The following is a 12,666-nucleotide window of genomic DNA, read 5'->3' as shown; positions in this document are numbered from 1 at the left end:
AATCTCATTTAATTTATTGTTTTGGTTGTTTTTTAAGGTAAGAAATCTCACTGCTTTGTTACCAGTTCAGGCAGTAAAACATGTAGACCGTTAGGAGAAAAAGAGTCTTATATAGAGTTTTATGAGCAATTGTAATGTAAAATATTGTCCCATACTTTTAAGTTTTTCTGATTAAACTTACTTATTTTTCCCCTAACCCACAGGAATATCGAAAACTGAAAAAAAAGTGAAATTGGAAGAAAAAAGCTCAACAGCATTTGGTATGAACAGAAAGTAATCTTTAAGCAAAAGACTATAAAGCTTGACAGAGAGGGAGGACATAGTCTGCCCCTTACTCTTTACCAGTTAATGCTTCCTTAGGTGTAAGTGATCATCTGTTTTAGTTCTTACTAGTGTTAGTCAGCTCCAGATACGTGACTTATTAAACACATATCTTGTTTTATATGTAACTTTTTTATCAAGAGAGTCTCTTGCTTTCTCTGAAGGAACTTTGGTGTTTATGATCATCCCTAGTCAAAATTATGGCTATTCAAAAATAGACCTCGATTTAATATTGTTGAGACTTTAGAGAATGAATAGATTAAAATAGTAATTTTTTCACACTTTCTTCTTCATTATACTTTACAAAAATGTTATTGAGTTTTCTGCTATATTTTCTATTTTCTGTGCTGTAATGACTAAATGTCACAAAATAATGGATGATAGTCTTAAATATTCTGTAGATTAGTTAACTGGAGCTTGAATCACTGAAAGTTGGTCAAATATGTTTGATAAATTATAGGCTAAACCATTGTGAGTTGGAGCAATAGCTAGTAGGATATGTGTGATGATTTAATTTGAAATGTAGGATACTGCTCTAATATTTATTTTTTTAAGTACATATGATTAGGGAAAAGAATGCTTTACAATTTTGGAAAAATTAGTTTAATGAAATACATTTTTTTCCTCATGTTCTTAGCCTTCATTGTTAAACACACAGAGAATGTAAATAAAGACTGGAGGAGTTGTTTATAAATTGGTTTAATTATTTTTTAAAGCTTATCCAAAGCAAAAAGTCCATCAGATTTTTTGTTTTTTTTTTTTAATCTCCTAATTTATTCTCTCATTAAATTATATGTGGAAATGCTGAGTCTCTTCATTCAGGTCCTTTGTAAATTATGGAGTTTAACTACTTACCACATCAGAAAATTGAGAATATTACTCATTGAAAGGTTTTAACTACTGTCTGTGTTAACTTTAAGGTATCAGGAGTTGGGATTTCTCAGCACTGCTAATGAAGATCCCCCTTATAGTCCAATAAGCTTATCAGGACTTCCAGAGTCATGACATGAACAGTTTAATTGAACCCATCCACTCTGGGCAGGTGACTGGAATAGCTGATTAAAACATAAATGCTGCTTTTAGGTTAACCACAAAGGAACAACTCAGGATCAGTCGTGATTGCTGAAGTATTCGCTATTATCTTTTAGGTAAGAGAAAAGAAAAGGATAAGGAAAGAAGAGAGAAGAGAGACAAAGATCACTACAAACCAAAACAGAAGAAGAAGAAAAAAAAGAAAAAGAAATCTAAGCAGCATGGTAAGTACACTGAGATGGTTATTCCCATTTTTTAAAAAAATTCGAAGTTTCCTTTGATTCCCCTTTTCTTTTACAAAATGGAGTCATGACAAGATCCCCATGTTGAGAACTGAAAAGTTCCTGTAGCTTTTCTTTACATGAAATTTCAAAAATATACTACTCTGTGGCCTATACATTAATTGTTGCAACTGATTAGACACTTTTCCTTCCAGCATTATAGTAGACTTGATGCCCTGACCAAGCACCCTTTAGCATGCTCAAGTAATTATTCTCAGTCTAGAATTGTAGAATTCCTTAAATTAGCTTTCAAGGATGAGAGTGAAATAGATATTTTTAGAAGAATTTGAGAAACCAACAGAATTTGGTATCAGCAAAGGCCATGTGAAAATGGAGCAGAAATCAGAGGAGTGCAGCCCCAAGCCAAGGACCCAGAGGAACCAGAAGTTGCAAGAGGCAAGGAAAGGTTTGGCCCAGGGGCTTCCAGAGGGAGCACTTCCCTGTCAAGCCCTGATTTTGGACTTCCAGCCTTCAGAACTTTGAGTAAATAAATTTCTGTTGTTTTAAGCCACTAAATTTATGGTACTTTCTTATGGCACCCCTAGGAACGAACACAACTCTAAATGTATTTTAAATGATTTAAATAACTTTGCTATCAAAATCAGGAGAGAATAATATGGGAAAGCCAGCCACAAACTCTTTCTTAGGGATATAGATCCAAAATCCATAAATAAATGTTATGAAATTAAATCTAACAATGTGTTAAAAGGATATGACCACAGAGGATTGATATGCAAAATTTTATCAGAAAATTAGATGAAACTCAGTTGTTAAAACATAGTGAAATCTGTTTCATACATGCTGTATTGGCACAACTGACCAAGTAGATAATAACAGATGTTGCTAAGGAAATGAAGGCAACTGCACATCTACTGTGGGAAACAGATGGGGACCAGGGAGTAAGGTGACGATGTGTGTTCCATGTGGCCTAAAAACCCCTGAGGAAACTCACACGGTGCATCAAATATGAGAGTGTTCACAGCAGCACTGGGATCAGCCCAGCTCTCCATCAAAAGTCATGCATTCCTTCAGTGGAGTAAATAAATGAATTACAGCAACAGAATCACGGGAACAAAATGGTAAGCTAAAAACCAAGTAACTGAAGAAAACAATGTTTCATTTATGTAAAGATAAAAAAGTTATAAAACTATATTTTTAAGAGATTCGACTGTATATGGGAAAAGCAGAAAGAAAAACAAGAGAATGATGAACAAAAATTCAGGATAGAGGTTGCCTCTAAGGTGGGGAAGGGGCGTTATCAGTTCAAACTGGAAAATGATGCAAAGGGACCTTCAAAAATGATGATACTCCCTTAAACTGCGTGATCAGTACCTAAGTGTTTTGTGCTATTGATATTCTTTGTGTCATACCCATTTTTTGTATTTATGAGACATTTAATAAAAACAGTTTTAAAAAATACATATCCAACTGGGCAGTTTTGTGGTTGGTAATCATTGTTAGTAAATTCTTCAGATTTTAACTCTCTCCATAGTCCAAAAAACATTCAATTTTCCCACAGAGTGTGAAGTTTTCACATTCTCAAATTCTAAAGCTGCCAGAGTAAATTTGAAGGTACAGGATCAAAATGGGGTTCATAAGCTTGAAACCGCTTTCCAAAGAGTCTTGAACATTTCCGGGCACTTCTATGTGTGCCTTGCTCCTCACTCCCTTCCCTTCTGCCCACTTCTCCATCACCGCTTCGTATATAACTGTGGAATTCAAACTAGAAGTGATGTAGAGGTAGGAAACTCCAGAGTTTAGTAAACAAAAACTATTCACTGTGAACTCATTTGATGACTGAATACCCTCCTGTGAACAGTATGTCACAATACAGAAATGAGAAACTCAGGCTGCAAATAAAACTTCCAGATGAACTCCCACCTGACCAAAGGCTCTGAGGGATTTGCCTAGCTTAGGGGTTCCAATGGAGACCTGCATTGTCAGTGCAGGAATGGCCAGCTATTTCAAGTCATCTTATGGCACAGCAGTAAACCGTGGTCTGTTCTAATATTTAGTAGCAGACGCAGAATCTTATATACAAAATACCTGTGAAAGTGGGGAAAAAGATAACAGGGGCTGATACAAAACAAAATAAGAAGGGGGCTACACTTGGCAGCACAATGAGGGCTAGAGCTTAGGAGAAGGCAGGAAATTGTAACTTGAGAGAAGGAAGAGCAATTAGGATGAATAGAAGAAAAATGGCCAAAAAAACTGCACCTTAGAATTGTGACCAGCCCTTGACTATGGTAACCCTTTACAAAGAGCATTAAAACATACTTTAAATGGTATATATTTTTATTTTTTAATGAAAAAGAAAACCTTATATATTTGTTGACATTTTAAAATGAAGCTTACAAATGAAAACCTTAACTTTGTAAATAGAGTCCTGGTAAGATGCACAAAAACATTGCTATTTATAAACAGCAGGTGTTGAGTTTGGTCATCACTGTCATCCTTCTAATTAATTATTGCATTTGAGGAGAATTTATTCTGAGCTATTTACTTTATCTTAGAAATAGCATTTTTCCCCAGATGGTTAAATTAGAAGAGTGGTCTTTAAGCAGGAAATACAGGATTTTAAGTAACTTTGAAATTTGAAAGACGTCTTAATGTTAAAGAATTGACATTATTACTGTATGAGGCTTCTAGTGTGTTTTTTAGTCTATAGTTAGCACCATGAGGGAGTTTCAAAATTATTTCTTTTATTTACCACTCAACATTATTTTATATATCCTGCTGGTACCTTATGTACCCCAAACTAAGCATTTTATAAATATTAGTACTTCATTTAATCCTCATATTAACCCTTTACAGTAGGATCTGTTATGTTCATTTTACCAACAGTTAGAGAGAGTGAGAAAGAGAGCTCTCCAGCTCTCATAGCTAGCAAGTGGTGAAAAGCAGATTCATTTCAAATCCAAGCAGTCTGACTTACAAGTCTGAATTCTTAACTTTAACCACCATGCTATGTTATTAATACCTGAAATACTGTTTATCAAACTGTGTATTCTTCTCTTCAACAAGTTTTTACTTGTTGTTGGCATACTAAGTTCTTGTTCTTATCTGTTATTTTAATGCAGTTATGCTAAATAATAATTTAGATTAGTTGTTTTATTATTTTATGAGGTAGTAGGTTAAGATATGTTTTAGTTTGTAAGTCATTGAAGTATATTGTGTGAGAGATAAGTGTACATAAATCTCTACCAGGAAAGTCTGATATTTGTGGCAAGAGTGGTCCAAGATAAACATTTAAGCTAGAAAAGCTGACACATCAAGGAAGGGGCTTTATGTAGGAGACCACTTCTGATCTAAGCCTTGAAGCATAACAGACTTTTATTCATAATAGCCAGAGGGAATTGGAGTGGGGAATACAGACAGGGTGCGGAATGCCAAGTTTTATTCATTTGTTAATGAAACCTATTAAATATCAGCCATGTTTTATTTTAGGACAAAATTGAGATTTCTTTCATTATTTTTACAGTCAGATTCTGCTTCTACTTTTACTTTTGCTGAAAGGGCAACATAGAATGGAGCTGATAAGAAGGCAGCCTTGAAGGTTTAGTATAGGGATTCAAATCCTGCCCATAACACTATAGCTAAGTGACCTTTGGCAGGTTATTTAAATTCTCTACATCCCAATTTCTTTTCTTCTAAAATAAATGGTAATTGTTGTTTTACTGCATAGATTTATTATTCAAATTAAATAAAGTAATCATTGTAAAGTACTTGATAAAGTACCTAGCATTTAATAAATGCCCTTTCCATGTCTGGGCCTAAGTAATATGGTGTTGGGCAAACTGCGGTTACGGTGAGGCCACCGGAGTCGGAATGGCGTAGTGCTGCCCAAAGACTGCTATAATCTGACAGCATCAGCATTATCTGGGAGTGTTTCATTCCCAGTGTACTGGAGATGAGGCCCAGGAATCTGGACGCTTGTGTTTGGCACATGGAGAGCCCTCAATCAGTGTTGGTTATTCTGTGGTATTTATGATGACGAGTGTAAGTTTTGTGTTTGGCCCCTCAATCAGTGCTGGTTATTCTGTGGTATTTATGATGACGAGTGTAAGTTTCCCATTGCTGCTGTTGCAAATTACTGCACATCAGTGGTTTAAAAAAATACGTATTCATTATCTTAAGATTCTGGAGGTCAGAAGTCCAAAATGGATCTCTCTGGGTTAAAACCAAGGTATCAGCAGGGCTCCATTTTTCTCTGGAGGCTCTCAGGGACAGTCTGTTTTTTTGCCTCTTCTAGCTTCCAGAGGCTTCTGCATTTCTTGGCCCTTGTCCTGCTCCCATCTTCAAAGTCAGCAAATGGTCCAGTCTTTCTTATAGTGTTTCACTCTCACATTGTCTCTTCTGCCTCCATCTTTTCACTTTTAAGGACACTCACCATTACATTGGGCCCACTCTATAATCCAAGGTACTCTCCCTGTTGTAAGATCAGCCAATTAGCAACCTTAATTCCACTTTTCCACATAGCTTAGCCCATTTAAAGGTTCTAGAGTTTAGGACATAGACATTTTTGGCAGACTGTTCTGCCTCCCACAACTGCCAACTTCAAATGGATACTTAGTACAGACCAGTACTTCTCTTATAAGCTCATTTTTCCACTCTCTGTCTTTCCTTTTTACCACTTGTTTCCGCCTCTCATTTCCACCTCTCATGTATTTCTTAACCTGCCTCACTTGACATCATTTTCCTCACAGAGTTGAGGAGACAGACATCATCAGGTGGGAACTTGCTCATACTCTGTCCACCACATCTGTGTGCTTACATGAGAATATTCATCTTCTTTGTCTCTATTAAAGTGGAGGGAATGTCTGCTTTTCTCCTCTTCTTCTGGCATTTCTCACCACTGCCATTCCCCTTTCCCACATCTTAAGGTTCATGTAGATGATGTGTAAGATATCCCATCTTACAGAGCCCTCCTCTAAATTTCTGTTTCTTCTCTGGTTTCTCCACCTCGCATTTCCTCTTCAGCCCCATCTCAGACCCACTTTCATTGCCTAGTTGCTCAAGCAAAAACCTAGGAATCAATCATGATAATGCCATCTTAGCTTTTGGCCTCTAGTCTATAATAGCACTCCATCTTCCTTGAAAACTTCTCCTTAGTTGCCATCACCTAAGTACCGAGCCACCAGCATTTCTTGTCTGGACTACTGCTGTAGCCTCTGAACCATCTCCCCACTTCTATGTGTGCCTTCCTGCACTCCATTCTCCATTCCACAGCTAGAGTGATCCTCCAGAAATGGAACTGTCACATCTTGCTCCTTCTCCACACAAGCATTGAATGACTTTTTATTGCATTAAGCTAAAACTTTTTTTAAAAAGCTATTCTGGCTCCTGTCACTCTAGCTTTGTTTCCCCCTTATTCACTGTGTTCCAGCCAGTCTTACAGCTTGCCAAATGTGGCATGCACTCTTCAGCTTCAGAGCCTTCCCACATGCCTGGAATCACACCCCCACCTCCTTTTTTCCTTTCCTCACTATACCCTCAACTCTCCAGTAGGCTGCATGTGGCCTTTCCCCTTGCAAACATCTGTGGGACTCATTCCAAAACAGAGAAAAACAGAATTTTTACAGAGTTCTTCCAGGACTAATTACCTTCAGAGATTTTTTACTTGAAAAATATATTGATCAGATTATCACTATGTAATTGGTGTGCCAGGCATCAGGAGAACCTCTTTACGAATTGTGAGGAAGAAAAAGGTTAATTTCCACCTTGCATATCTTTTTTCTCTTCAACTTTTATTAGGTTGGTGCAAAAGTACCTCAATTACTTTTGCACCAACCGAGTAAGTTCTGGGGTGCATGTGCAGGATGTGCGGGTTTGTTATACAGGTAAACATGTGCCATGGTGGTTTGCTGCACAGATCAACCCATCACCTGGGTGTTAAGCCCAGCATGCATTAGCTATTCTTGCTGATTCTCTCCCCAACTTCCCACAGGCCCAGTGTGTGTTGTTCTTCCCCATGTGTCCATGTGTTGTCATCTTGCATATTTTACTGCAGACACAGTTGTGATTATAATGGAGAGAAAATGTAGAAATAATCCTTTTTCACCTCTGTACTACTTCACAAAAGTTTACTGGTACCAGTTAGAACCTGGTGCCCCCTACTATGCATATATTGTCTGGGGTATATTTGTTTCCCAATTGTTCTTGCTAAACCCAGTTCATCAGATACATATGTAGCTTTTCATGGATGAGAAGTGAAAGTAGTAGCATGATTATTTGACGTATCCTGAAACATGACTTTTGTTATTTTTATAGTGACCTTAATTATCTGACACTTTATTAATATTTCTTTCTGTATCTTATGTTGCAGACTATTCAGACTATGAAGACAGTTCCCTCGAATTTTTGGAAAGGTGCTCTTCTCCACTAACTCGATCTTCTGGGAGTTCTCTGGCTCCACGAAGCATGTTTATGGAGAAAACTACAACCTATCAGTACCCAAGGGCAATTCTGTCCGTTGATCTTAGTGGTGAAAGTATGTGTAACTATGTGATGATTAAAACAAGACTTACAATTCTTAAATGTGTAACTGAGAATAAAACATACTCTGTTAAGGGCACATGAGTTAAAAAGTTGTTAGCTAAACTAATATGAAAGTCTTGATGGGAGAAATTTGAGCTACTTTTTAATTTATATAAAGTTAAATTGGCTTTATACTTATTGGTGGAAAAGAGAGTCATAAGGAAAATATTACTAGTGTATATACTTCTGTAGGTTTTTGTACATATATTTTTATGTTCTTTACTATCAACTTACAGAGTAGGTATTATTCACATTTGATATATAAACAAGCCGAAACTTACAGGGTAACTTTTCGGCTTAGGTAGTGTTAGAATTAAGACTCTAACCAAGGTCTGTCTTAACTCCATAGATAAGGCTTTTTTTAAATAAATATTTATGGTAATCTTAAAAGTATACTTTGAATTCCTGGTCAGATACATCTGTAACCAAAGTCCTGGGATGTAGTCAGACAAGTGATTTAAATACAGGCAGGAACTAAGTGCCGTTAGGTAGTCAGAAGGCCACGTCAGCAGTGAAGGGAGCACTGGAGTTCAAATCTGTTACTTTCCTGCAGGTCCAGTCCTGACAGTGGAAAGTGTTGAATATTCTTACCTTGCTTCCAATATTGTAAGCAATAGGAAGAGAGATCCCAGCTCTAGACATTGAGGGCTGTGGCATAAGAGTAGAGCTCTAATAGTGACCAGAGTCAGAGTGAGGAATAAGGGACGGGGCCTTCAGCATAAGTACAACTTAGGATCCTTATGAGTGTGCTCACTTCCTCCCTTTTTCTTTCTTCTGACTGCCCTTGATGGTGGATACTAGGTTAAATATTTTCTTTTGCAGCGTTTGCTTCCAGGTCTAAGTCCTCCGTGGCTCATTATGGAGAAAACATTTTCTTTCCTTTATAGCACATGACACTTGTGAGATTATATTTTTAAAAGCTTGAGGTATGGGAGGGGATTAAAAAGAAGTTACCACCACTCTTTTCCAGCAAATACAAGTCTGCTTTTTCCCATGGTTCAGTGGTTCTTCACCCCAGATGGACCTTACAATCATTGCTGTGGTGCTTTTAAACTATATTGATCGTGGATCCTACCATGAGGCACAATTGAATGAGATTTCTGGAAGGATCCTGGCAAGATACAACTTCTAGGTGATTCTGTGGAGAAGCAGAGGTCGATAATTACGTCAAGAACACCTTTACTGTGAATCATCAAGATCTGAAGATTATCTCTTGCTATACAGAGATGGAGAATAGGGGTTATATCTAGGCTAGCTGTGGTGCTGAAACGAGAACCCTTGAAAGAGCATAAATAGAGCCATAGATATGTACTCTCTGTTCTTCTTAATCTCTGCCCTGCCCTTATGATCAAGTATGGAATCAGGAGAAAGAAAAGGAATGTTAGTAAGGTCTTAGGCCAGAAGTTCTCAAATGTTAGCATGTGTCAGAACTGCCCAGAGAAGGTGTTAAAACACATTTCTGGGCCTTACCCTCAGAATTTCTGATTTCCAACAAGTTCCCAGGTGGTGATAATGTTGCTAATCGGGGAACCATACTTGCAAAATGCTGTCTCAGGAAATAGCAATGACAGTTTAAGGGGTACTTGTTGGAAGGCAACAGCTGTTCTTGTGGCCCCTCAATTGGAGCCATGGTCTAGGTGGCTATTTAAGTGTAAGGGGGAACTTTTATTTGCTTCTTATATAACTTTGAGCTCTATCATCCATTTTACTCAACTTCCAAACCTCAGCTAAGCATATGTTTAGTGCTTGGGAGTTATTCAAACTAGATTTTCTGGAGAATATGATAAATTTGCTTGCTAACACCATAAAACCTGGTAATCTTTGCCATGCAAGTATATGTGAGATACAGTAATTCCTTTTAATGATATAATTTCAAATTAATTTTTATTTTATTTATTTATTTTATATATATTTTTTGAGGCAAGGTCTTGCTCTGTTGCCTAGGCTGAAGTACTGTGGTGTGATCACAGTTCATTGCAGCCTCAAACTCCTTGGCTCAAGCAATCCTCTGGCCTCAGCCTCCTGAGTAGCTAGGACTACCAGCACAGGTCATCATGCCTAGCAAATTATTTTTGCTTTTGTAGAAATGAGGTCTTGCTTTGTTGTCCAGGCTGGTCTCAGATTCCTAACTTAAAATGATCCTCTCACCACGGCCTCCCAAAGTGCTGGGATTGCAGGTGTGAGCCACTGTGCCCGGCCCATTTAATACTGTTTATATGCTATGACAGTGTTTGAAACGGTTTTATCCACATTCTAATGAACTTGTACTTGAGAAAGCCCAAAAGAAAATTTGGATTAAAGCCAGCAACATTATGGATGGTTGAAAGTTTCCTCTTTAGGTTCTTTTAAAACAAGTTACACTGTTCATATTAGATTTTCCGTATCTAGTTGATTTACTAGCTCCATTAATATTTTCAGATATTTCTCTATTTATTTCTGCTGACCTTCCTTCCATATGTCCCTGTGACTTCAACGAGAAGAAAACTGTATTTTTCTATAAAACATTAATCAATAACAAAGCATTCAAAAACATTGAAACAAGAAAAAAGTAAACAAGATTAGAAGCTGATAGAGGAAACACTAAGTCACATGAATATGTAAAGTATAAATAGCTTGAATTTTTAAAGTTCAAATCTGTTCAACTTCAGTCCAATCTGATTCAGTCTGAAAAGAAGATGTTCTCTCTCTGACTCTCTCCTTAGTTCTTCTACAAACATTCTGGAGTGGCTATATTATATATCAGGCCTCATTCTAATCACTGGGGATGTAGAATTCAACAATGCAAAATTCTTCCTGTTACGGATCCTGATATTCTAGTAAGAGGAGACAGATGATAAGCAGGTGAAGGGATAACTCAGAATGTGGCTGGGGGGTAGGGTGTGAGGTAGGAAGGTGCTCTGCTGATTAGCCTCTGTCAGGAGCTCACACAGCATTATACGATGTTCTGTGTCTCATGATTCAGTTTTCCTAACATTTCTCCATCCACACTACTGCAAAAATTTTAATGTTCCATCATTTCTTTTCCTTTGTTATAAATAAAGATTCCCCCATGTCTGTCTCAATTTCCATTTCCTCAGTAACCTGAGCAAAACGGTAGGCTTTGGCATTGACACTGTTATACACACACGCCTAAAACCTGGCATGAAAATTGCGTTGTGTGTAGTAGTCATCTGTATAGTCTAGTTTCTAGAATATGCTTAATTTAAAAGAATATTTTTACCAAAACAAAATTAATACATTTTAAAAATCCCTTGGGGAACTCACGGTTCTGGTGTTAAGAAATACTGGTAAAGTGATTAAGAACACAGGCTTGAGAATCAGGCATTCCTGGTATTCAGTTGGTTTTCCTGCTCAGTGGCTCCGTTTCCCAGGCAAGTTATATATCCTATGTTTAAAGTGCTTAATATAGCACTGTGTGCTTACTAAGTGCTATAGTAGTTGATGCTACTGATACTGTCAATATGGTATTGTTGATTTTAGACCCTAGGCAAGCTCCTTTACCTCGCTGAAGTTGTTTATGGTACGAATAATAAAACCTGTCCTCTTTACGATCCAGAGTTTTTTTTTTTTTTTTTTAGTGATTTTTCAAAAAGCACTTTATTAATCAAAAAAACAAGAAAAAAGAATGAAGAATCAGTGGTGTGCTAGAGCCAACTTGTGCTGGGTAATGGAGGCTTACTACACATACCTGTCCCCAGATCCATGGACAGTGGTGTCACACTGATAGTATGAAATCACAAGGGGACAACCCAGGGTTTTTATGAGGGTCAGAAGGGATAATGTTTGTGAAAGTATATGGAAACTATGCAAATTTAAATTATTGACATCAGCCTTAGCCATAAATTCTGTAAGCATGAAGTCTAAAAGATACTTTGAGTTACTTATAATAGTGTATACTATAAGATGTAAAGCAGTCATATACCTAAGCTTCAAAAATCTTTTCTTTCCATGTCCAGAGACAAGTACAGTACAGTATTTTGTTTGCTCCCCCTTTTAAAATGTTTAATAGCTTATGATCACTTCTCGTAGCTCCTTTCTTTATGAAAAATAACATGAAAATAGAAAAGTTGCACTGAGTATACTTTTTATATATATTCTAGACTTATCAGATGTAGACTTCCTAGATGATTCTTCAACGGAGAGTTTGCTTCTGAGTGGGGATGAATACAATCAGGACTTTGATTCAACCAATTTTGAGGAATCTCAGGATGAAGATGATGCTCTTAATGAAATTGTGCGATGTATTTGTGAGATGGATGAGGAGAATGGTTTCATGATCCAGGTAATTGGTTAACCTCTCTTCCCTATATATAATAATGAGTTAGTTGTTTCAGGTGCTCAGCAAATGCATCACAGTGTTTTCTTTCTTTACTAACCATAGTAATAATTAGGAGATTTCCTCATTAAGTAAAGTAGACAATGTTCTTATTTTAGCAGCTCTCTTTCTTTTCTAGGTACGTAGTTCAGTGCCTTCAAGCTGAAACTCTTTAGAATG

The 12,666-nt window shown here is 37.1% G+C and overlaps 1 protein-coding gene across 14 annotated transcripts in view; it reads left to right on the top strand.

Moving 5' to 3' along the window:
- Positions 1–12,666, top strand: part of PHF20L1 (PHD finger protein 20 like 1) — a 72,622-nt gene that overhangs the window by 48,139 nt on the left and 11,817 nt on the right. For all 14 annotated transcript variants that reach the window (XR_007728275.1, XM_050801591.1, XM_050801589.1 and 11 more), the window contains 4 exons: positions 204–260; positions 1,470–1,577; positions 7,960–8,124; positions 12,272–12,453. Coding sequence is in view for 13 of the 14 variants with exons in the window: in XM_050801591.1 (XP_050657548.1) it covers positions 204–260; positions 1,470–1,577; positions 7,960–8,124; positions 12,272–12,453 (512 nt within the window). In the remaining variant the exon portion in view is untranslated. The remainder of the gene's footprint in view (positions 1–203; positions 261–1,469; positions 1,578–7,959; positions 8,125–12,271; positions 12,454–12,666) is intronic.

Source organism: Macaca thibetana, chromosome 8 (genome assembly GCF_024542745.1).
Source record: "Macaca thibetana thibetana isolate TM-01 chromosome 8, ASM2454274v1, whole genome shotgun sequence".
Classification (NCBI taxonomy): domain Eukaryota; kingdom Metazoa; phylum Chordata; class Mammalia; order Primates; family Cercopithecidae; genus Macaca; species Macaca thibetana.
The sequence above is the reverse complement of the archived record's forward strand: the minus strand, read 5'-3'. Positions and strand labels throughout refer to the sequence as shown.